The sequence below is a fragment of the Eleutherodactylus coqui genome, chromosome 1 (assembly GCF_035609145.1).
Source record: "Eleutherodactylus coqui strain aEleCoq1 chromosome 1, aEleCoq1.hap1, whole genome shotgun sequence".
In the NCBI taxonomy this organism is placed as follows: Eukaryota; Metazoa; Chordata; class Amphibia; order Anura; family Eleutherodactylidae; genus Eleutherodactylus; species Eleutherodactylus coqui.
In genome coordinates this window covers 255133611-255159310 of record NC_089837.1, presented here as the reverse complement: position 1 = coordinate 255159310, position 25700 = coordinate 255133611, and the positions used below count along the sequence as shown (strand labels likewise).

Genomic DNA, 25700 nt, shown 5'->3' with positions numbered 1-25700 from the left:
TCTTTGAAACTGCATGCGATGACAGAAGAGTGCTCATCTCTTAGATCTGTGATATGCGTTCAAAACACAGCAAGAACCTAAACAATCTCAACACATGTATCAACAGTCATCATGAACTCTCAACACCTGCTGCCTTTGAGAGTGCCCTTGGGCCAAAGGGTAAAGAGTCATCCTGATCCTGCTCCCTCTTCGACTGCTGTACCTGACCCTTTCTCCATCTTCCTCCTTGTTTATGCAGTAGCCTCTGAGTACAGAGAGACAGTTGTGGCCTCTCCTCCACAATTAACAATCAGGCAGAATTCCACCTTGCATATGTTGCAGAGGCTATGTATTTATTGCAGTTGCCAGTCTGGGATCGGTTTTCTACTAATATGCTATATCTCTCTATGTGTATCAATCCAGTGATGTAAGCTGCTATCTTTTAAGGATTTTGCTAGCATGTCACAATAAGGTATCGAATTTGCTTATTGAGAAATTGGAGGCCTAAAACAAATTGCAGAAAATTAAAGGTGGACCTATCTGTAGCCTAACATATGCAAAGATTTATTGCTTCCTGAGCAACTGACAAAATACTTCATGGCAAATGTTAAACATCAGTGAAAATAAACCAATGTTTTAATGAAGAAAATTTTTAATATTTCTAGAGTTTCATTGAATTATCAGTTGAAGAAAATAGCGGTTAGAATGGTGGAAAACTCTCTTCACTTTATTCTACTCCTTTCATAAATTCCAGGAACTCTGCAAAATATAATGTTAAAATGTAATAAGGATAAGGGAAATGAATTGAGGAAACAATTTGTGCTGCAAAATAAGAAAGCTTGTGTACCTAAGCAAACATTACATTACTTGTAATTTGGCTTATAGTATATCTATTTATAGCATGCAAATGGAACAAAAAGGTTCTTTGTCATTTTTAATACTGAGTTTTGAGTATGTCTAGTAAGTACTGTACACCCACAGTCTTTTAAAAACATGATTGCCTTTCCTTATTCTGATGTATAGCTGTTAAGAAGCAAAACATCTTACAGATACAATGGGAAAAAACAGTTGCTTAGCAACTTTGTTGTGTACATGTAGAATCGTTACTTCATGATTTTGGAAATTATGAATACAAAAAGGCAACTTGAAAACTAAGTTCTAACTTGACTTTAATCATATACAATACAGCTCTGCATTAATCAGTAAAAGTATAGTAATATAGTATTGTATGTGAAATGCTGTTTTGTACATTTTTCAGTATCACACAATAGTAATCTATATTAGAATGGTATTCAAAGTAATATACATTTAATATACCATGCTGTGTTGAAACTACTATGATGTTGGCAAATTTCAATGCATTTCCTTTTTTTTCAATCTGTAGCTTTTTATATTTGTCTTCGTGCATATGGCAGTATTTGGAATTTGTGTCATATCCCGACACACCTTCTATAGAAATCTACTGTCCTATACTTAGTTTTGCATGAATGAGTGAAGCACATATTTCTGGTTCTTAGAGGGGTTGTCTGACATACTAGAAATATGAAAAAGCAGGTTCTACATCATAGAAAATAGCAAATAAGCTAATACTCATCTCATCTCGTTTCTCCCGCACGGACAACTCTGGGTCTCTGTTTATGGGATGCCACAGGATGCTGAAGCCAATCACTGCAGCTTGATATACTACTGAGGGCCGCAGGGTGGCTTGCTAAAAAAGGGGAAGAAATTCTGCACAAGTGGGGAGCCAAAGGGGATGAGTCATGACTGGGTAAAATCTTCAAGTCAGAGTTAAGTTTTTTTGGGTAGTGTATACACTGCTCAGCTCTAGGCTCCACACATTTAATAAAAATGGAGGTCTATTGATGCGTATTTATCAATACTATCCAGCGAAATAAAGGTGGACATACCTGTGTGCCTATCTTTTTTGAAGTGTAAGACAGTTACTGTTTTTGCTGTCTCTATAACTCCCACAAACTTTAGTAGAGAAGACCACATGCATGAGTGGCCCCTCTTCTATACATAATAATTACAGGGGGGATCAGGTGGGATGTGGATCCCACTGCCCTCAATTGTGTATGTGTGTCAAGGAACGTAGGATATTTAGGTTAACTTCAACTATATCCATATCCTTTTTAGCTTTTCAGTACTATGATATTAGATTGTAACAAAGGAAAGAGAAGAAACCCAGGCCAGAAGCTTGTTTTTGGCAAATGAAAGCAGTAGGAATACAATAAATTCTGAATTCATAAAAGTAATTATGCAATAAGATAAAAGTTACTTGTTAAACCCAAGTTGCAGCCCAAAATTTCTGTATAATAACCATGAACTAGATACCCACCATCATAATCTATTCTGCCATCATTGTTTTTATCCCCATCTCTCATTAGCTCTTCAATATCATCTTCTGTGATGGTTTCACCTGTTGTTTCCAACATGGTCTTTAACTCTTCAAGGTCAATATAACCATCAGCATTTCTGTGAATGAAGTATGTATAAATAGTTTTTGTCTTAATATAGAAAAATAGTAGTAGTAATAATTTTGTCCACTGTAGATCATTTTATATTTTGTATAACTCCAGATATTTCTCTATTCACATACATTTACTCATTTACTGATGACCTAAATATTATACTTTTCATGTATTCCTACTGTCACCATATCTTCTATTAAAATCAGCTGTTATTTATGCTACTTGGTGTCAGGGCTGGTGTTGGTGGGGGAGAGAGGATGGGAAGCAAACAAAGTAATTGCTAAATGAACACCCCAGGCTGTACCCTTTTTAAGCCATAAGGCAGTACTGCCACTTCCTTAATAAATGGGCAAATGAAGTCTAATCCGAGGGAACTGTGCAGCTGTACAAGTAGCTGTGCTGTCCTCTCTCTCAGCTTTGCACTCATCTCTACAATTACTGCAGAAAGGTAACAGGGAACAGTAAGCTGAAATTTCGGTGTTTAGCTTCCTAAAGCATCCTTAGAGTATAAAGAGCTGATTGTATGGAAATGGAGAGTTCCTTTTTGAGAGAGGGGGAGCAGTCAGTGTGAAAAGGGGGACCATGGAAACCATGTGAGAGAAAAGGGAATATGAAGGAGCAGCATGCGTAATGGGGGAATAAGGGGCAATCTCTGTGAGGGAAGGGGCATGGAATACAGTCTGTGTGAGAGAGTGGGCATGGGGATGTAGTCAGAAGTGGTTTGGAGAGCAGTCTATGAGCAGCTGTTTTGGATCACCGAATTTAGAATTAAAAAAAGCACCCAGGTCTCCAACTTTAGTGCTCATTAGCTATAAATAATTAAAGGGAACATTATTTATGACATAATTATTTCTGAAGTACAGCATTTATAGCTCCATGCCACACCTTGTACAATAATAGCTCTCATGGGGCAGCAACAGGCACAGAATTGAACAGGAGGCAGTACCAGAAAGGGGAGTTTGTGTAGGGTAAGGCCAGTCTTAGACATGTGGTTTTTAGTGTGGCGTTTTTAATGCCGCAGTAATCGTGGTATAATGCTCCCATCGATTTTAATGTGGTCTCACAGACATGTGCTCGATTTTCGAACGCTGTCTGCTCTATTTTACCGTGTTTAGCGCACCTTATCTTCCATCACAATGATGAGGCGCGATAAAAGCAGGAACCTGCATCTGAAAATGAAAGGGGGAAAAAAAAAAAAACAACCCACTGAAAAACGCTGTGATTAAAATTGTGGCATTTTGCTGGCCACATATGTGAGAGTGGCCCAAGGTAGAGGACAGTGTAACAGGTGCAGAATGTAATGCGATTTATGGATAGGATTCATACCAGTTCAGTTGAACAAACAATGCTTAACCAAACATACAATAAAGAATAATATGACAATCACATACAACAGTATTATTTGGATACAATGTAAACAGTTTAAACACTTCATGCTATATCTCAGGCCGTACCTTATGAAAGGGGTGCCCTTAGTATACTTTGTAAACCATGCCACCCATTGGTATTCCAGAGACCCTAGTTCTGCTTTGTGTAAATACACAAGAGAATTATAATCCGTCATTACAATAATTTTAGCCCCAGTTAGATACTCAGAAAACTTCTCAGTCATGGCTTAGACTAATGCCAGTTGTTCAATTTTGAAAGAGCTAAAAATAGACAGATTGTGCTCGGATTCTCTCAGCTTTTGACTAGAATAGAGGATCACCTTTTCTTGATCGCCTTGATTCTGTGCGCGTACTGCTACAAAATCAAAGAGCCTTCTCTAGGCATACAGCAAGAAGGGTTGGTCATAGTCTGTATAGGCCAATATTACGAAGGCAGCCAAAGTCTCCTTTAATCTGCAAAAGGCTCTCTCCTGTTTCTCTCTCCAGAAGCGAGACCTATTTTTGGGACCTCCCACTGTTCCTTGGAGTACTGTAACTCATGAAATGGCGTAGCAATCTTCACAAAGTCTCTTTAATAAATCTGCGTTAAAATCCTGCTAGGCCCAGGAAAACTCTTAGTTTACATAATGTCTTGGGAGTCAGCCACTGAGACTCTGTATGTCACAGATATTCTAGACTCATTTTGAGCAGGTGGCACACTTCTTCAGATTTATTTTTAGGCCATGCTTTTTTAGCCTTCTCAATACCTGGCTCAACCTGTGCAGATATTGTTTGAAGGTGAACTAGTACACTATAGTATCATCCAGATAGATGACACTGCTTCAAAGTTAAGGTCACTCAGGCACTGCTTTATCATTTGCTGGAAGGTACCAGCAGCATTGGTCAACCTGAATGGCATCCACTTGAATTCCAACAAGCTGTTTGTGGCTTATCTTTTTTGTCCACCAGCACTGGCCACTTAGTACACCCAAAAAGGTTGCCTGGTGCTCCCAAAGCAGGTAATTTATCCTATTCACTTGCTTCTTAGAGAACAGCATCAATTCTTTATTTTGACTTGGCTCCTGTAATTCTTTTACTATCTTTTCCAAGATTTCTTCCTTTCTCTTCCTTTCGCTACACATTTCTTTATATCAACGGTTTGCGAGCAAATCACGAATAGCCCAAAATTATCATATTTTTATTATGGGTCACTTCCTCGGCTTGCACCTGGTGGAAGCTCAGAAAGGAATCCTGCTAACTACACCAAAATATAGCATGGCAATACATAGTACTGCTTATGGAAAGGCTTTACACTAGTTCAGTTAAACGAACAATGCTTTACTGAATGTATGAGAAAAAAAATAGTACGTCAATAACATACAACAGCATTATTTGGATACAATGCAAACAGTTTATGAATGTTCGATTCACACTACAACTCAGTCCGTACCCTACAAATAGGACGTCTTAATATGGTGTATACAATATAGAATTATCATAGTCAATAAATGGTTTACCCTGGCCAAGGGTAAATAGCTTCACAGATGCTGTTTGAAAATTGGAGTCTTCTCTGAAGTAAGCTTTGGTTAACCAAATGACTAAATCCACTAACTGAAATATGAAGTCACTTACCCCTGAACAAGTTATTAGCACAGTACCTTTGGTGAGACTGTAGTGTACAATGATCCAGAAGAAAAGAAAAAAGTGGCAGCAGCTGGGTTTGTAGTATAGAAAACGTCCTTTATTCCACCATGACAGATAAAAATGACAGCAACATTTCGACCTGTTGGTCTTTGTCAAGGTCGAAACGTTGCTGTCATTTTCTATCTGTCATGGGGGAATAAAGGACGTTTTCTACACTACAAACCCAGCTGCTGTCGCTTTTTTCTTCTCTTCTGGATTACCTTTTGGGGAACTGGTTCAGATCCCTAGCGGCTTTTGCAACTTACAAGTCCTGCCACTAATGTGGATACAAGTGATGCTGCTGGCAACCTACAGTATTTGATGTAGTGTACAATGATGACGTTTAAACAATTTGTTTTATCGTGGAGAGCCTGGGTGATGGTACTCACAATTACACATCACCAAAATTTGAATATCTCATTACTTGCTGTTGATCTAACTCACTGGTGGTCTCTCTCCTGCTGACTGCTTAGCTCTTCCAGCCAGTAATTGCAGCTGATGTTTCCTTGGATGATTGGCAAAACTTACATTGCAATAGCTGGATAGTGCCACTTCAGAAATCAAAGTTGTGCTCTCTCTGGTACAGGAAACCACAGCTCTCCAGTAGCACACTGAGGCAGCTCACTCCTCATAAGGGCTCCTACCCACTGGCAATATTTTCTCCACTGCGATGCGATTCTAAGGTTAAAGTCTCGCATCGCAGTGCGAGAAAAAAATCGGCATGACGCCGGGGAGATCGGCATCACGCTGACATATCGCCAGTCTTTTCAATGGGGCCAGCGGCAGCAGCGCTAGCCCCATTGAAAAGACATGGAGAATGCCGGGGACTTCTGCCACACTGTGACAGCTGTGGCAGGAGTTTCATGAATGAATAGCTAAGAGCTATGTGTGATTGGCTAAGTGCTCAGCCAATAGCTAAGCAGTAGCTGCTATTGGCTGAGCCCTCAGCCAATCTGCACAGCCCTTTCAGGAGGCGGGGATTTTTAAATCCCCGACTGCTGAAAGAGCTCAGTAGCAGTGCCGGGGAGCCAGCAGGAGGACGCGGCTGAGAGCAGGAGAGGTGAGTATAATTTTTTACATTTTTTTTCACACTTATTGATGATTATCAGGGAAGGGCTTATATTTCAAACCCTTCCCCGATAATCATTCCATGGGGCTTGCTGAAACCATTGATTTCAATGGGATCGGCAGCAGTACCGATCCCATTGAAAGCAATAGAATAGAATGCCGCGGACTTCTGCCACAGCTGTGACAGCTGTGACAGCTGTGGCAGAGGATTCCTTCATCCCGCGGTCCCCACGGGGATGAAGGAAACTCCTGCCACAGCTGTCATAGCTGTCACAGCTGTGGGAGAAGTCCGCGGCATTCTCCCTGTGCTTTCAATGGGGCTAGCGCTGCTGTCGCTGGCCCTATTGAAACCACTTGCGATATGCTCGTTCTATACCGGCCTCTTTCTTGCACTGCGATGCGAGATTTTTCTCGTGCTCTCGCAGCGCAAGAAAGAAAATATCGCCAGTGGGTGGGAGCCCTAAGGCTCTCTGCTCTACTGGGTCACAAGAGTGCCCAAGAAAAGCACCTGCATTTTATACCAAACCCTTCAGCTAATCAATGAGCAGCTCAGATCCTGTTAATCTACAGCAGCAATGTTAGAATTAGAAAACACAGTCATGTGACGTCTCTGAAGGTTCTAGCAGAAACAATAATATACATAGTCTGGCAATGTTGTCACATGGGCTGAGGTCATCAAGGAGACAGCCACTCACTCACCCCATATAAAAGTCCAACAAGTTTAATTTTTGGTTTCAGCAAAGAAAGTAAAAAGCCCAGTGGGAAAATAGTCACTGGCAGCAAGTGTACTTGGTGCAATTAAGCAAAATAAACACCTGCTTGGCAGGGTGCTAACTAGACAGTAGTTTCTCACCTACTCCTATGATGCAGCAATTGTCAGCAAAACAACAGAAGTTCATAATGTAGATGTGCTCACTCCAAACTCTGACCCTGACTGCCTGGACTTGCTGCCTTTTTATGTCTCAGTGATGGGCTTAGTGAAGACTGCTGGGCTCACTGGGACTCAAGAAGAAGACCTCTACTGGAGTTTCATCTCTCCCAGGCTTAGCATCTAGCTGAGATTTACACTCCCTCCAGTACTCTTCCTTCCACTTGTCCACAATATATATATATATATATATATATATATATATATATATATATATATATATATATATATATATATATATATGCATGGATTCATAATCTCTTAAAACAGCAAACTCCACAGATAAATTGTGACTCTAAAAAGTCTGCATTGCATCTGGCCCAGATGGAAAAAGGGGAAGACTGCAATCAGAGAATATCACCTGTGAGTCATAGATATAACTGAGCTGTAATCACATAAAGCACCTGTGTAGAACTGGTATCTGCCAGTATTTGGTCACTGTGTGGTGGTAATAGTGATTTTATTTAGCAACAGTATAGTAATATTATTCAGTCACGATATTGTGGTAATGTTAGTGGCCATAAGTAGTAGTGGTATTTTTGGGGGGCCTTGTATTTTAGTATCATTGGTAATATTGGTCTTTGTACAGTGCATTTTGTTCAGCAGCAGTGTGGAAGTAATATTTACACACACTATGGTGATAATATTTGGTCCTGGTAGTGTGCTATTATTTGATAGATTTATATAGTATGTATATAAATTAACTTAGTAGGAGGTCATATTCCTTGGAGATTGCACTTTTGATCTTTTAAGACCGTAGTAGAGCATCTAAAAAGGGCTAGAACATTGCTTTAGCAATTTTTCTCAGAATATGACTGTTGTAGGTACAATATTTCTGTATTTGGGGCCTAAGGTTTAATTTTTCCCAGGGACACACTGTGCTCTTTTTGGGCCTTTTTGTTCTTAGATCTGTTATCATACAAGAAATGTTTACAGAAGCTATTCTTACAGTAAAAAACAAGGCTGGATATTACATTGTAGAAATGTGTGACTGGCTAAACTGTCAACTAAAGTTGCGCAAACCAGGTTCAAATAGTGCTCCCCTCCATCTTCATGACAAGAACTAAAAAACTACATATTACAACCATGTCTGGTTGTTCTCATCAAATGTGTAAAGCTCTTATATTTCTTCACTTACTTGTCAAACATGCGGAAAAGGTCTGCTAATTCCTCTTCTGATTTACCTTTGCTGTCATCTTTCATACATCGGACCATCATAACCAAAAACTCATCGAAGTCTACAGTACCACTTCCTGTTGTAGAGAATTGTATTTTAGTATAGTTTCACAGACAAAATAAGTGCTCATATCCTTTTTTTTGCTTTATGATCAACATTAGAGATGAGCGAACGCGTTCGTCCGAGCTTGATATTCGTGCGAATATTAGGGTGTTCGGGATGTTCGTTATTCGTAACGAACACCATGCGGTGTTCTGGTTACTTTCACTTCCTTCCCTGAGACGTTAGCGCGCTTTTCTGGCCAATTGAAAGACAGGGAAGGCATTACAACTTCCCCCTGTGACGTTCAAGCCCTATACCACCCCCCTGCTGTGAGTGGCTGGGGAGATCAGGTGTCACCCGAACATAAAAGTCGGCCCCTCCCGCGGTTCGCCTCAGATGCGGTGTGAGTTAGATGAGGGACAGTGCTGTTTGTACCGGAGCTGCTGTAGGGAAAGAATTGGTAGTTAGTGTAGGCTTCAAGACCCCCCAAAGGTCCTTATTAGGGCCACTGATAGCTGTGTGTTGGCTGCTGTTAGCAGTGGCAATTTTTTTTTTCTCAAAATCGCCTCTGCAGACCGTTGCACCTGGCATTAGGGACAGAAGTGCTGCATAGGCAGGGAGAGTGTTAGGAGTGAGTGTAGCCTTCAAGAACCTCAACGGTCCTTTCTAGGGCCATATTTATCCGTGTGCAGTACTGTCCAGGCTGCTGTTAGCTGTGCTGCATTTTTTTTTGCTTCTCAAAATCGCCTCTGCAGACCATTGCACCCTCCATTGATACTGCAGGGAAAGAATTGTATAGGCAGGGCCACAACACAGTTATTATTCATAGAATATACGCAGTGCTGCCTTTTGGTGGAAACAAACTGAAAACAAATCTATTTGTCCAGCCTCTGTCCGTCCTAAGGGCGGTGGACACGTGTGAGCTGCTTGAACAACATTGCTAAATCAGACGCACCCAGCTACGCTTTACTGCTGGCTTCGCCATTTGCTTTCCTTAATTGGGAAAAAAATACCTGCTCTCCAAGAGTTATAATAACTCTGCTACCCTCACGTTCTGTGACACATAAGCAGGGACACAGCACAGTTATTAAACTTCTCATGTTCATTGAATATACGCAGTGCTGCCTTTTGGTGGAAAAAAACTGAAAACAAATCTATTTGTCCAGCCTCTGTCCGTCCTAAGGGCGGTGGACACGTGTGAGCTGCTTGAACAACATTGCTAAATCAGACGCACCCAGCTACGCTTTACTGCTGGCTTCGCCATTTGCTTTCCTTAATTGGGAAAAAAATACCTGCTCTCCAAGAGTTATAATAACTCTGCTACCCTCACGTTCTGTGACACATAAGCAGGGACACAGCACAGTTATTAAACTTCTCATGTTCATTGAATATACGCAGTGCTGCCTTTTGGTGGAAAAAAACTGAAAACAAATCTATTTGTCCAGCCTCTGTCCGTCCTAAGGGCGGTGGACACGTGTGAGCTGCTTGAACAACATTGCTAAATCAGACGCACCCAGCTACGCTTTACTGCTGGCTTCGCCATTTGCTTTCCTTAATTGGGAAAAAAATACCTGCTCTCCAAGAGTTATAATAACTCTGCTACCCTCACGTTCTGTGACACATAAGCAGGGACACAGCACAGTTATTAAACTTCTCATGTTCATTGAATATACGCAGTGCTGCCTTTTGGTGGAAAAAAACTGAAAACAAATCTATTTGTCCAGCCTCTGTCCGTCCTAAGGGCGGTGGACACGTGTGAGCTGCTTGAACAACATTGCTAAATCAGACGCACCCAGCTACGCTTTACTGCTGGCTTCGCCATTTGCTTTCCTTAATTGGGAAAAAAATACCTGCTCTCCAAGAGTTATAATAACTCTGCTACCCTCACGTTCTGTGACACATAAGCAGGGACACAGCACAGTTATTAAACTTCTCATGTTCATTGAATATACGCAGTGCTGCCTTTTGGTGGAAAAAAACTGAAAACAAATCTATTTGTCCAGCCTCTGTCCGTCCTAAGGGCGGTGGACACGTGTGAGCTGCTTGAACAACATTGCTAAATCAGACGCACCCAGCTACGCTTTACTGCTGGCTTCGCCATTTGCTTTCCTTAATTGGGAAAAAAATACCTGCTCTCCAAGAGTTATAATAACTCTGCTACCCTCACGTTCTGTGACACATAAGCAGGGACACAGCACAGTTATTAAACTTCTCATGTTCATTGAATATACGCAGTGCTGCCTTTTGGTGGAAAAAAACTGAAAACAAATCTATTTGTCCAGCCTCTGTCCGTCCTAAGGGCGGTGGACACGTGTGAGCTGCTTGAACAACATTGCTAAATCAGACGCACCCAGCTACGCTTTACTGCTGGCTTCGCCATTTGCTTTCCTTAATTGGGAAAAAAATACCTGCTCTCCAAGAGTTATAATAACTCTGCTACCCTCACGTTCTGTGACACATTAGCAGGGACACAGCACAGTTATTAAACTTAGATTATTCATTCACTAGAGGCAGTGGGGCCTTTCGTTTTCCAAAAAGGGAAACAATTATATTTGGCCTGCAGTCTTGCGCCAATTTATTTCCTGCCTGTGAAATCAAATCACTGGTAATACAGCATACTGAGGGGTAGGGGTAGGCCTAGAGGACGTGGACGCGGCCGAGGACGCGGAGGGCCAAGTCAGGGTGTGGGCACAGGCCGAGCTCCTGATCCCGGTGTGTCGCAGCCGACTGCTGCGCGATTAGGAGAGAGGCACGTTTCTGGCGTCCCCACATTCATCGCCCAATTAATGGGTCCACGCGGGAGACGGTTATTAGAAAATGAGCAGTGTGAGCAGGTCCTGTCCTGGATGGCAGAAAGTGCTTCGAGCAACCTATCGTCAACACGCAGTTCTGCGCCGTCCACTGCTGCAAATCCGAATCCTCTGTCTGCTGCTCCTCCTTCCTCCCAGCCTCCTCACTCCACTACAATGACACCTGCTCAGGAGCGGGAACACTCCCAGGAACTGTTCTCGGGCCCCTGCTTAGATTGGGCAGCAGCGGTTCCTCTCCCACCAGAGGAGTTTATCGTCACTGATGCCCAACCATTCGAAAGTTCCCGGGGTCCGAGGGAAGAGGCTGGGGACTTCCGCCAACTGTCTCAACAACTTTCTGTGGGTGAGGAGGATGATGACGATCAGACACAGTTGTCTTGCAGTGAGGTAGTAGTAAGGGCAGTAAGTCCAAGGGAGCAGCGCACAGAGGATTCGGAGGAAGAGCAGCAGGACGATGAGGTGACTGACCCCACCTGGTGTGCAACGCTTACTCAGGAGGACAGGTCTTCAGAGGGGGAGTCAAGGGCATCAGCAGGGCAGGTTGCAAGAGGCAGTGCGGTGGCCAGGGCCAGGGGTAGAGGCAGGGCCAGACCGAATAATCCACCAAGTGTTTCCCAAAGCGCCCCCTCGCGCCATGCCACCCTGCAGAGGCCGAGGTGCTCTAAGGTCTGGCAGTTTTTCACAGAGACGCCTGACGACCGACGAACAGTGCTGTGCAACCTTTGTTGCGCAAAGCTCAGCCGGGGAGCCAACACCAACAGCCTCACCACCACCACCATGCGCAGACATATGATGGCCAAGCACCCCACAAGGTGGGACGAAGGCCGTTCACCGCCTCCGGTTTGCACCCCTGCCTCTCCCCCTGTGCCCCAACCTGCCACTGAGATGCAACCCCCCTCTCAGGACACAGGCACTACCGCCTCATGGCCTGCACCCACACCCTCATCTCCGCTGTCCTCGGCCCCATCCAGCAGTGTAGTTCAGCGCACCGTTCAGCCGTCGCTTGCGCAAGTGTTCGAGCGCAAGCGCAAGTACGCCGCCACGCACCCGCACGCTCAAACGTTAACCGTCCGCATAGCAAAATTCATCAGCCTTGAGATGCTGCCGTATAGGGTTGTGGAAACTGAGTCCTTCAAAAGTATCATGGAGGCGGCGGCCCCGCGCTACTCAGTTCCCAGTCGCCACTACTTTTCCCGATGTGCCGTCCCAGCCCTGCACGACCACGTCTCCCGCAACATTGTGCGCGCCCTCACCAACGCGGTTACTGCCACGGTCCACTTAACTACGGACACGTGGACAAGCACAGGCGGGCAGGGCCACTACATCTCCCTGACGGCACATTGGGTGAATTTAGTGGAGGCTGGGACAGAGTCAGAGCCTGGGACCGCTCACGTCCTACCCACCCCCAGAATTGCGGGCCCCAGCTCGGTGGTGGTATCTGCGGAGGTGTATGCTTCCTCCACTAAAGCACCCTCCTCCTCCTCCTCCTCCTCCTCTGTCTCGCAATCAAGATGTGTTAGCAGCAGCATGTCGCCAGCAGTCGGTGTCGCGCGGTGTGGCAGCACAGCGGTGGGCAAGCGTCAGCAGGCCGTGCTGAAACTACTCAGCTTAGGCGATAAGAGGCACACGGCCCACGAACTGCTGCAGGGTCTGACACAGCAGACCGACCGCTGGCTTGCGCCGCTGAGCCTCCAACCGGGCATGGTCGTGTGTGACAACGGGCGTAACCTGGTGGCGGCTCTGCAGCTTGGCAGCCTCACGCACGTGCCATGCCTGGCCCACGTCTTTAATTTGGTGGTTCAGCGCTTTCTGAAAAGCTACCCACGCTTGTCAGACCTGCTCGTAAAGGCGCGCCGGCTCTGCGCACATTTCCGCAAGTCCCACACGGACGCTGCCACCCTGCGCACCCTGCAACATCACTTTAAGCTGCCAGTGCACCGACTGCTGTGCGACGTGCCCACACGGTGGAACTCTACGCTCCACATGTTGGCCAGGCTCTATGAACAACGTAGAGCTATAGTCGAATACCAACTCCAACATGGGCGGCGCAGTGGGAGTCAGCCTCCTCAATTCCTTTCAGAAGAGTGGGCCTGGTTGGCAGACATCTGCCATGTCCTTGGTAATTTTGAGGAGTCTACCCAGGTGGTGAGCGGCGATGCTACAATCATTAGCGTCACCATTCCTCTGCTATGCATCTTGAGAAATTCCCTGCAAACCATAAAGGCAGCTGCTTTGCGCTCGGAAACGGGGGCGGGGGAAGACAGTATGCCGCTGGATAGTCAGGGCACCCTCCTGTCTATTTCTCAGCGCATACAGGAGGAGGAGGAGGAGCATGAGGAGGATGAGGAGGAGGGGGAAGAGACAGCTTGGGCCGCTGCTGACGGTACACCGGCTGATTGCCTGTCATCCTTTCAGCGTGTATGGCCTGAGGAGGAGGAGGAGGAGGAGGAGGATCCTGAAAGTGATCTTCCTAGTGAGGACAGCCATGTGTTGCGTACTGGTACCCTGGCACACATGGCTGACTTCATGTTAGGATGCCTTTCTCGTGACCCTCGCGTTGCACGCATTCTGGCCACGACGGATTACTGGGTGTACACACTGCTCGATCCACGGTATAAGGAGAACCTGCCCACTCTGATTCCCGAAGAGGAAAGGGGTTCGAGAGTGTTGCTATACCACAGGACCCTTGCGGACAAGCTGATGGTCAAATTCCCAGCCGACAGCGCTAGTGGCAGAAGGCGCAGTACCGAGGGCAAGGTAGCAGGGGATGTGCGTAGATCGAGCAGCATGTACATCCCAGGCAGTGCAACAGTCTTTAAGGGCCTGGCCAGCTTTATGGCTCCCCACCAAGACTGTGTCACCGCTCCCCAGTCACGGCTGAGTCGGCGGGAGCACTGTAAAAGGATGGTGAGGGAGTACGTAGCGGATCGCACGACCATCCTTGGTGACGCCTCTGCCCCCTACAACTACTGGGTGTCGAAGCTGGACATGTGGCCTGAACTAGCGCTGTATGCCCTGGAGGTGCTTGCTTGTCCTGCGGCTAGCGTCTTGTCGGAGAGGGTGTTTAGTGCGGCTGGGGGAATCATCACAGATAAGCGTAGCCGCTTGTCAACCGACAGTGCCGACAGGCTAACACTCATCAAGATGAACAAAGGCTGGATTTCCCCAGACTTCTGTTCTCCACCAGCGGACAGCAGCGATACGTAAGCAATACGTAGGCTGCACCCGCGGATGGAAGCTACGTTCTCTCTCACCATCCAAAACGGGGACATTTCTGCTTCATCAATCTGTGTCTAATATTCCTCCTCCTCCTCCTCCTGCTCCTCCTCCTGAAACCTCACGTAATCACGCTGAACGGGCAATTTTTCTTAGGGCCACAAGGCTCACTCAAATAATTTTTCAGAACAATTTTTATAAGTTTCAATGCGCTTAAAAGCATTGGAACTTTAACTTGAACCAATTTTTCGTTACACTGGGCTGCCTCCAGGCCTAGTTACCACTTAAGCCACATTAACCAAAGCGATTAATGGGTTTCACCTGCCCTCTTGGCTGGCCATGGCCAATTTTTGGGATGTACATTAGTACTGTTGATACAGCAATTTTTGTGGGCCCTCGCCTACAGTGTAATCAAATTAATTTTTAGCCCACCTGCATTACAGCTGACGTTACCTCAGCTGTGTTGGGCAATGCAATGGGATATTTTTATGTACCGCCGGTGGGTTCCAGGGAGCCACCCATGCTGTAGGTGCACACTGAGTTTTTAATACATCTGTACACTTCTAAAGAACCCGTCTGACTGGGGCATGCAGTGTGGGCCGAAGCCCACCTGTATTACGCACGACATTACTACCTCAGCTGTGTTGGGCAATGCAATGGGATATTTCTATGTACCGCCGGTGGCTTCCTGGCACCCACCCAGGCAGTGGGTCCACAGGGAGTTTAACCTACATGTGTCCACTTGTAAAGAACCCCAGTCTGACTGGGGCATGCAGTGTGGGCCGAAACCCACCTGCATTAACCCTTTCCAGTCCACTGTGTGACCTGTGAAGACATTAGGGTTTAAGGCTGTACAGCTCCGTTGTTGGTAGACGTCCGTCGGGGTTTTCTTACTGTATATTGCCAGCCTCTCTGCTGTCGGAGCCTATCCTACGTGTCAGCTCATGCAGTACTGGCTTTAGCCAGCATATAGCGCCGTTGTATAACAGCAGAAAAAGAGTAAGCCCCCTAGGAAAACCATATACAAATTGGATTGGAAAGGGTTAAGCACAACATTACTACCTCAGCTGTGTTGGGCAATGCAATGGGATATTTCTATGTACCGCCGGTGGCTTCCTGGCACCCACCCATGCTGTAGGTGCACACGGACTTTTTACTACATCTGTACACTTATAAATAACCCCAGTCAGACTGGGGCATGCAGTGTGGGCCGAAGCCCACCTGCATTAAGCACGACATTACTACCTCAGCTGTGTTGGGCAATGCAATGGGATATTTCTGTGTACCGCCCGTGGGTTCCAGGGAGCCACCCATGCTGTGGGTCGACAGGGACTTCACAATAGGGAGTTGTACCTGCCTGTGTCTATGAATTAAAAAGCCCGGTCTGACTGGGGCATGCAGACACCTTGACAGAATGAATAGTGTGTGGCACATAGGTTCCCCATTGCTATGCCCACGTGTGCAGCTCCTGATGGCGGTGGCACAGGATTCTATTTCTCATTGCTTCTGTACAGCATTGTGGGCTATCGCTCCGCCACTTTTAAAGAGGGTCGCTGCCTAGCCGTGCCAACCTCTGCAGTGTGTGCCTGCGGTCCCTCGTCATGGCAGACGCAATTCTAAATAGACATGAGCGTGGTGTGGCATGAGGGCAGCTGAAGGCTGCCCAGGGACACTTTGGTGTGCGCTGTGGGGGGGGAGGGGGGGCGGTTGGGCAGCATGTAACCCAGGAGAAGTGTCAGTGGAGTGTCATGCAGGCAGTGATTGTGCTTTGTTGGAGGTAGTGTGGTGCTTAGCAAAGGTATGCCATGCTAATGAGGGCTTTTCAGAAGTAAAAGTTGTTGGGAGGGGGGGGGGCCCACTCTTGCCGGTATTGTGGCTTAATAGTGGGACCTGTGAACTTGAGATGCAGCCCAACACGTAGCCCCTCGCCTGCCCTATCCGTTTCTGTGTCATTCCCATCACTTTCTTGAATTGCCCAGATTTTCACACATGAAAACCTTAGCGAGCATCGGCGAAATACAAAAATGTTCTGGTCGCCCATTGACTTCAATGGGGTTCGTTGTTCGAAACGAACCCTCGAGCATCACGGGAAGTTCGTTCCGAATAACGAACACCCGAACATTTTGGTGTTCGCTCATCTCTAATCAACATATATCACCCACTGTAACTTATATGTTCATATATAAAAAAATAAAGATTCATTAGTTAACCAGTTTATATTAAATAAAAATATAATCTAAGATAGTGTAAAACTGACCATCTTCATCCACCTCATCTATCATCTCTTGCAGCTCCTCGGGCGTTGGACTCTGACCAAGCATTCTCATGACTTTTCCCAATTCTTTTGTGCTGATACATCCATCCTCTGCGTCTTGTACAAAAATGTCAAAAGCTGCTCTGAATTCTGGAGGGAAGAATATAGTCTTTTGTTAATTAAACGGTTATTCCCAGAATCAACCCTGGTTGATGTGTGATTGTCAGTTCTAGGACAACCCTTTTAATGCATTAACCCCTTGAGTGGCACGCCCGGAAATTTTCCGGGACGAGCTCCGCTGCCCATAGCTATATAGCCCGGAAGATTTCCGGGCTATGTTTCACTATGGGAGCTGCAGAACACACTGCCATAAGCTGTGGCAGTGTGCTCTGTCTGCACAGACCCACAGAGCAGTGAAGGGTTTGAAAAACAAAAGAAGGAAAATATTGTCGATCTGCCGGCAATCTGCCGATTCTATTTTCAAAGTCCTGCACTGCTTTGTTTACAGGTTGCCATAGAAACTATCAGCTTGTCAGAAGCCAGCCAATAGTCTCTGTGGCAGGGAGAGCTGGTGCTTGGCTGTCAGAGGATAGCCAGGCACCAGCTCTACACAGCAGAGAATGGAGAAAGCCTCCGATCTCTACTGTGTTAACCCTTTACATGCCGTGGTCTATACGACCACAGCATGTAAAGGGCTGACAGAGGGAGGGGGCTCCCTCTGTCAGAGGATAGCCGGGCACCAGCTCTTACACAGCAGAGAATGGAGAAAACCTCCGATCACTGCTGTGTTAACCCTTTAAATGCTGCAGTCTATGCGACTGCAGCATGTAAAGGGCTGTCACCATCAGACCCCCAGAATGTGATCAGGGGGTCCTGATGGGTCTCTGTGGAAGTCCCCTAAAGGGACAAAAATAATTTTTTTAAAAAGTTTTTTAAAAAAGTAAAAAAAAAAGTAAAACAATTATTAAAAAAATAAACACACTTGTCTCCCTTTACTTTGTAAAAAAAATTAAAACAAAATACACATGTGGTATCCCTGCATCATAATGATCCAGAGGAGGAAGTTAGTACATTATTTAACCCTTTAATGACACAGCCCCTTTTTTTCTTTTCCCCCCTTTTCTTTTTTTCTTCCCCCCGTTTAAAAAATCATAACTCCTTTTATTTAGTCATTTTATGTTAGTGGGTTAGTGGTTTATGTTAGTGGGTATTTTAATGTGTTTCAGATACACAGGATGCTGGAGCTGCAGGTATTTACCATTTTTTTGCTCTTCTGTTAGCTGTTCGACCTACAACAGAGAATGCATAGAATGTTACATAAATATAATTACACAAATTAAAAAAAAGCAGATTCATTTTGTAAATTTTCTTTAAACACACATGTTGTAACATTACTTTTCGCTATATATATTTGTTTCAAAACACCATGACTACAACGTTCCTATTGAAATTTAAATATGCCCCACATCTGTCCCCATTCTGCCTATGACTGCACTCTTGCGCAGCAACGATACTCAGGTGACTTGATGTACGTAAAAAAATAATTTGATTAAATGTACAGGGAAATAACCATGTCATTTTCATCTGTCCACTGAAATGGTGCTCCTTAGTAGACAATTGAAGGTAACAATAGCATTGAGAGTGTAATGTGAATCCCATGTGTCATTGCACATCAGATAAGAAATATGAGCCTTGTGACACTAATTTTCTTGTCCTACCCATAGATGCCTGGATACACAGACACTGCCTAAGTTAAGTACCATATGTTTGTTAATAGTTTAAAGAAACCTAATCCTCACTGAATGTGTCCTATTTTTGGCTTAGACATTCAGGGATAGACAAGAGAAATCTAACACATTTGATTGTTACAAGTAGTTCAGCTACAGTATAATGGTATTCAACCTTGGACCCTTTATCTGTTGTCTATACTGAAATGTGAACCAAATTTAGCACTGCATTTGCATTACCTTATGTAGTCATGTAGGTACAGGTGCTTAATTGACAGAGTTCTTTCCTTAATCAGTAAAAAGCACATATTAAACTTACCCTTCTACAATAGTATTTTAACATTAATTCTATTTGTGATATATATATATATATATATATATATATATATATATATATATATATATATATATATATATATATACACGATAAAATGCTGCACCATAGAAAGCAAAGCATAATGCAAAGTGGAACTAATGCAAACTGTGCAGACTTATGTAAACACCTCATGTAATATTTTATACTATCATAGTTTATCTACTTAATATTACAGCTATATGGTTAATGTAATTTATGGGACAAGTGGTAAGAACTAACACAAAAAGCCTAAAATATTTGCATATTCTTTAAACTTTTCATACAATGATATATAAAATTATAATAATTAATATATCATGCATGCCGCAATGAAAGGGAACTAGCATTATACCACTGCAAATGCACAACTGGGCCTCATGCATATACCAGATTGTGTATGGCAGCACACAGGATCCCTAAGGCTCTGTACTGTGAAGCAATACACACTTCATGTGCCACCATATTATTGCATTTAAAGGCAATGCTTCTACAGGAGACCGCCTTAGTAAAATCACATTAAATGGAGCACACATGTTTTTCATTCTTCCAGTATTCTGACATAAAAGAAAGCTTTACATAAAAGGTGCAGTATGGCCTCATTCATTACTATGGGTTCTATATTAGGTCATATTTACAAGGCCGATTTTATCATATGAGTTTTGTGCATTGTAAGACATACAAAACTCACACAAAAATAGAACCTATTATATTGTAGTGATGCTGCAAAATAGAAAAATTGCAGCAGGTTCTATTTTTTTGGGCAGTATTGCTCATAATTTCCCATAGGAGCAAAAAAATAAAAAATAACGTATTGCACCCACAGGAAAGAATCGCAGATATACAAATGCAATATCAGTCCATGTTTCTTGGTCCGATATTGTGCTCACCCATGTTTCACACAACACAGAGATTGTAAAGGGCTGTAATACTGCCATATGTATGAAGCATAAAATGTTGTGTTTATGACAGAATTCTATATAGAGTTGGATTACCTTACTTGCAAAAAAATAGTAACTGCGAAATTTAGGAGTTTCAAAGAAGCAAAAAAAACCTGTACCAACCCACAGGTTAAGAACAACGATGGAATAAATTCTGTCTTGGAAGGAAAGCAAAGAAGATGTATTCTAACAATGTGCTCTATTTAAAAGTCATGACCAACCCTGTATCAATGCATATGCTTGACATCTCAGGCGAAACAGCTGTGTATGGATGATAGCCCATTGTTCCATTGTTCAAGCATTAGTTACTATATATAGATAAGATATTTATATGCTTGCTGTCTTTGGGCTTGAATAAAATGAATCTCTCAGAACAGAAACATCCTTCTTCAAGACCATGAATAGTTTATACTTGTCATTTACAAAAATACATATTAATAAGTGATTTTTATATTGAATATAAATCTTTATGGTGATTAATATTGAATTTTTAAATATTTTGCTAATTTAAAATATCACAGGTTTACACCAATATTCCTTTTTGTGGCCTGAACAGTTTGGATAACAGATGTATTTAGTAGCTCAGGCTACATTTTCCCCAAGATTTACTAAAGGGTATGCCGGGACTTTTTTTAAATCTATGATCTTGATAACCAAAATGACTAGATAAGTCATCAATAGATGATTGGTAGGGACTTACTGCTCAGATTCCTACTGATCAGCTTATTTCCGGGGCCGCTGTCACTGCAGTTTGTGCAGAAAGCGCTGACAATAGCGCAGTGTCCCAGGATGGTACAGCAGAACAGCTCCCATTGATTTGAATGGGGGCTGTGCCTGCAATACCAACCCAGGTACCTATGCTACTGCCAGTGGTTTCTGCTTCCTGCGCTGATTGCACTGAGAGCAGTCTCAGCAATCAGTTGATCATCTGAGATCAGAGCAGAGTTCATCAATAGCAAAAATGTTAAAAGTCCTGGAATACCCCTTTCTTTAACTTTTGCAGAAAAACACACTTTTTGCAGTATGTACTGCTTAGTAAAACATTTGGCTAGAAGAACTCCGTTTCCTTGGTTCCAGCCATACTAACAAATATATTCTGTATTATCTTTGAAATGCCTCTGTCATCAAGAAGATACATAAACAAAGGAATCTATAGTGATTAAATTGATTGAATGTTCCCACTATACAGCATTTGGAAATACAGTTTTTAAGTCGGTGTATTGTGTCTGGCATCCAGCTGTAAACAATAATTGCCAGGAGCATTGAGAATACAGCCTTGTCAGTTGCTTCTGACAATCATGACAGGCGAGAACACTTACAGGGTTGCTGAATGACTAAGGGCTGGTTGCACCAACCATGTTGTTGATCCATGTTTTGTTAAACTGCGATCAGCTGTTGAACGTGTTTTAAGGAAAAAGTTTTGCACCAACAGTTTTTAAACTAAGATTTACAAAACCAAGACTATTTGATCTGCTGTCAAAGGTTGAACCTAGAAGAAAGGCATTGCATACGTTGATTGGAGACTGTAGTCAGGCGATCTTCCCAGCATTGATAGTGAATTTCTCAGCATTCATAGCGATAGAAAGAACATGGCAGCTAACAGCAGCAGACATGGGTGTAATTTCGCCACCCAGGAGAAGCCTATCAGGATATCTTGGATTTCAATTGCTAAACTAAACTCAACTAGATTTGAACCAAGATCATGAGCTAAACCATGTTGGTGCAATGTTTTTCTACTTCACCTTAGATCAACTAGATCAACTCTTATTGATATCAGATTTGGTGCAAACTTTGGTGCAAACTTTTGATCTGATATCAATAACGTAATGAGATTGTGGGGTGCTATTTGGTTGCCATGGAAGCCAGTGACCTTCTGAAAGCCTCCAGTGCTTCCATTGGAGATTACCTGTGGCATGACTTTCTGTCAGATCACAGTATAATGTAAATGTTGTAATGTACATAAGAATAAGGTACATTTTAAGGTACATTACAACTCGTCTCACAAAAAACAAGCCCTCAGACAACTGTATCCATGGATAAATAAAAAAAATTATTTTTGTAAAGTGCGGAGGAGAAACCAAAAATGAAACCAAAATGGCAGCGTCCTTTAGGCCTCATGTCCACGGGCAAAAGAAGAATTAAAATCCGCAGCGGATTTTAACTCTTCTCCTGCCCGCGGATCCGCATCCCATAGGGATGCATTGACCACCCGCAGGTAGATAAATACCCGCGGATGGTCAATAAAAGTGATTTTTAAAAAATGGAGCATAAAAAAATCTGGACCATGCTCCATTTTCGTGCGGGTCTCCCGCGGGCTTCTATTGAAGCCTATGGAAGCCGTCCGGATCCGCGGGAGACAAAAATCGGAATTTACTCACCCGCTCCGGTTCTTCCCTTCGCCGCGGCACCATCTTCTCTCTGTCGCGGCCGGATCTTTTCTTCTTCAGGCCGGCGCATGCACGGGGCACGTCACCGACGTGCCCTGCGCATCCGCCGGGCCGAAGAAAGAAGATCCGGCCGCGACGCAGAGAAGATGATGCTGCGGCGAAGGGAAGAACCGGAGTGGGCGGGAGGTTAATTTTTTACTTATTTATTCTTATTTTCAGTGCTCATGTCCGCGGTGCAGGAGGGACCCGCTAAGGATTCTCCATGGAGAATCCGTAGCGGGCCTGATTTTCCCCGTGGACATGAGGCCTTAGGGATTAACCTTTTATGGGCATCATATGGACGATCTTGTTTAAATTTAATTGATCTCATGTCCTACACACTAAGTTTTTGATGCCTCTTACACTATTCAGATTGGCTGCTGCTGTTTGACAAGTTACTTTAGAACATGTGTCCTGAAAGTACAGTTTGTATATGCAGCTCTTTCTTGGGGTTTATGTTAGTCACAATCAAAGACAGATTTGACCTTCAATTCCCTTTTTGAGTTCCTTGCAGGCTTTTAACTGTGAGATTATGTGAGCTTTTCAGTGAATGCCACTGTGGTCTTCTGAGCGATAGTTCATTGGTCTTCACACTGGGTAGAATTAAATAATAAAAGTGCTACAAGACTTAAATCATTTACATTCATTGATATACCCTCGTACATAAACTGTATGTTATGTGGAGCTTTTCTTTTTCAATCTATGTCCTTCTATTATTATGATTGATTACATGTATTTCTGTGCATTTTCTGTCTCTGAACAGGAAATGTTTACCATGTGCTTTGGTCTGAGAATGGCTGCTTATAAATAGCACATTAGACCATATAAAAAATATGTCATTATTTACAGTATGTTATAAGTTATATGAAGAACTCATATATTCAGTTACAAATTAAGGGGAATGTCATATTGTAATAGTAAATAATAAAAATAATTATTTCAATTCTTACAATATTGCTATAAGGGATACCGTTTTTTTTGTAACAATTAGTATAATACGTCACCTAAGGGCTCATGTCCACGGGCAAAATGAGATTTAAAATCCGCAGCGGATCTCCCGCGCGCGGATCCGCACCCCATAGGGATGCATTGACCACCCGCGGGTAGATAAATACGCGCGGATCGTCAATAAAAGTGATTTTAAAAAAAATGGAGCATGAAAAAATCTGGACCATGCTCCATTTTCATGCGGGTCTCCCGCGGGGACAGCTCCCGCGGGCTTCTATTGAAGCCTATGGAAGCCGTCCGGATCCGCGGGAGACCTAAAATAGGAATTAAAAGCATTTACTCACCCGCAGCGGGCCGCGAAGCTCTGCTCTTCCTCACGGCCGCATCTCCCTTGCTTCGGCTCGGCGGATGTGCCCGGCGCATGCGCGCGGCACGTCGACGACGTGCCGGCGACGTGCCGCCGGCGTCAGGAATTCATCCGCCGGCCGAAAATGAAGATCCGGCCGTGAGGAACAGCTGACCTTCCCCGCCCGCTACGGATAGGTAAATGCTTTTAAATTTCTATTTTCAGCGCTCATGTCCGCGGGGCAGGAGGGACCCGCTGCAGATTCTACATGTAGAATCTGCAGCGGATCTGATTTTCCCCGTGGACATGAGGCCTTAAGGAGTGAAAACATTTTGTCCACTTCTTCCATTGACATAATTAAATTCTATGCGTACATGCAATATTAACATATTAATAAATAGACCTTGGATTTTGCTGTTTGAGACTGCTTTGTTTATGTATTAGGACAACTCTCAGTTTAAAGGGACTTTTACTATTGATGATCTGTCCTCAGTCTAGAACATATATAGTTGATCGTGGTGATCTGCTGTTCCTGACTCCCACCAATCAGCTGTTTGCTGGATCTGCTGTCAGTGTGGACAGCACTGGAAGCAGATAGCACTGCTGTTCGTATTGCAGCTGCCCAGATTGATATTACAGGCACACAGCTCCCATTAAATTTAATGGGCACTGTGACTGTAATGTTGACAGCACTATCTGCTTACAGCGCTGTCTGCACTGACCACGGTATCAGGAGTCAGCTAATTGGCGGGTATCCCAAGCAAGGGACCCCAGCTGATCAACTATTGATGACCTATCCTGAGGATAGGTCATCAATAGTAAAGGTCCAGTCTATTTAAACTAGTACAATAGGTTTACCTGCAGTCTTATGTAGAACAGCAGAAAAACACATCATAATATTAAGCTTAATTGACAAACTCAGCTCTGCTACATTTGTATATTGCATTAAAGTAAAATATATGTAATAAACAATATAGAGTATAAAGAAAGTACATACGTTAATTTTAATATGAGCAATGAATCAATATTTGTTAGAAGAAGAAACTCCTGCTATTGTTGAAATCCTCATTATTGTAGAAATCAGTGGAAATAATGTCACATACCGCTGCCTTGTAAATATCATCCATGATGAGTGGGGTTTTGTAAAGAGCTCAGCAGAGGTAAGATTGTGCACACTGAATGACAATAGAGTGCTGAGCTTATATATAGGTCACAGGCTGACTCTTAAAATCCCTTCTCCAATCACTCCCTGCTGCACATAACATAAGACTCAGATATCAATTAAGAGTTTCTGTCCCATCCCCTCTGGCATATTAGACATATACGCACTACCTACTCACTCTATGTATACACTTGTAAGAAGCTAGGACAGCAGGGATATTTGTATTCCATTTTAGATATGTAAAAAACCCTATTGCAATATAAAGTGAATAATAGTCATGCATGCCATTTTTAATTATTAGTGAATTTAATGTATTTTATTATCATTAGTGTGGAATTACAACATTAAAAAAGTTGAAACCTGCATTTATATGTCTACCTTCACACATATAGTATTTAAGGCAGTTTTTATACACTCTTTTTTTAGTCAAAGCTAGATCATAAAGAAAGGAAAAGTATAAAAGACAGAATTTTTATTCTGGTGTTTAGCTTAACAAAACAGCATCTAAAACTACAAGTATGATTGTCATGTAAAACAAGGAATATTTCACATTGATATACACAGGGACTTTTTTTCTGAGGAAGTGCTCAGTAAGATGTAAATCCACAAAAGATGATGCATACATTACATATCATCTCAAAGTTTAGATCAGATGGAATGAATGAAAACACAGCATAGTAGCAGCTCGAAAGCAGAATACTGTATGTTTCAGCACGGTAGCCCAAATCTGTTCTCTTCAGTAATTGTAATATGAACTTGATAAGTCAAGAGTTACGTGACCTCTAGAACAGGGCTTTTCTGGT

At 43.4% G+C, this 25700-nt stretch overlaps 1 protein-coding gene across 1 annotated transcript; it reads right to left on the bottom strand.

The window, feature by feature from the left end:
- Positions 1 to 597: 597 nt before the first annotated feature.
- On the bottom strand, positions 598 to 24922 carry LOC136611644 (troponin C, slow skeletal and cardiac muscles-like). The gene is made up of 6 exons (XM_066591400.1): positions 24839 to 24922; positions 18254 to 18284; positions 16999 to 17145; positions 8635 to 8749; positions 2318 to 2454; positions 598 to 738 (listed from the first exon to the last, which is right to left on the bottom strand). The coding sequence occupies exons 1-6, from the start codon at positions 24860 to 24862 to the stop codon at positions 707 to 709; spliced, it is 486 nt and encodes a 161-aa protein (XP_066447497.1). The 5' UTR covers positions 24863 to 24922; the 3' UTR covers positions 598 to 706.
- Between the last annotated feature and the right edge of the window lie 778 nt (positions 24923 to 25700).

Coding starts and splice junctions, on each gene's coding strand:
- LOC136611644 (XM_066591400.1), bottom strand. CDS start 24,862: ATGGATGATATTTACAAGGCAGCG. Junction 8,750..16,998: donor AGATGAGGTGGATGAAGATG/GTCAGTTTTACA, acceptor TCTCTACAACAG/GAAGTGGTACTGTAGACTTC. Junction 2,455..8,634: donor CTTTTCCGCATGTTTGACAA/GTAAGTGAAGAA, acceptor CTTCATTCACAG/AAATGCTGATGGTTATATTG.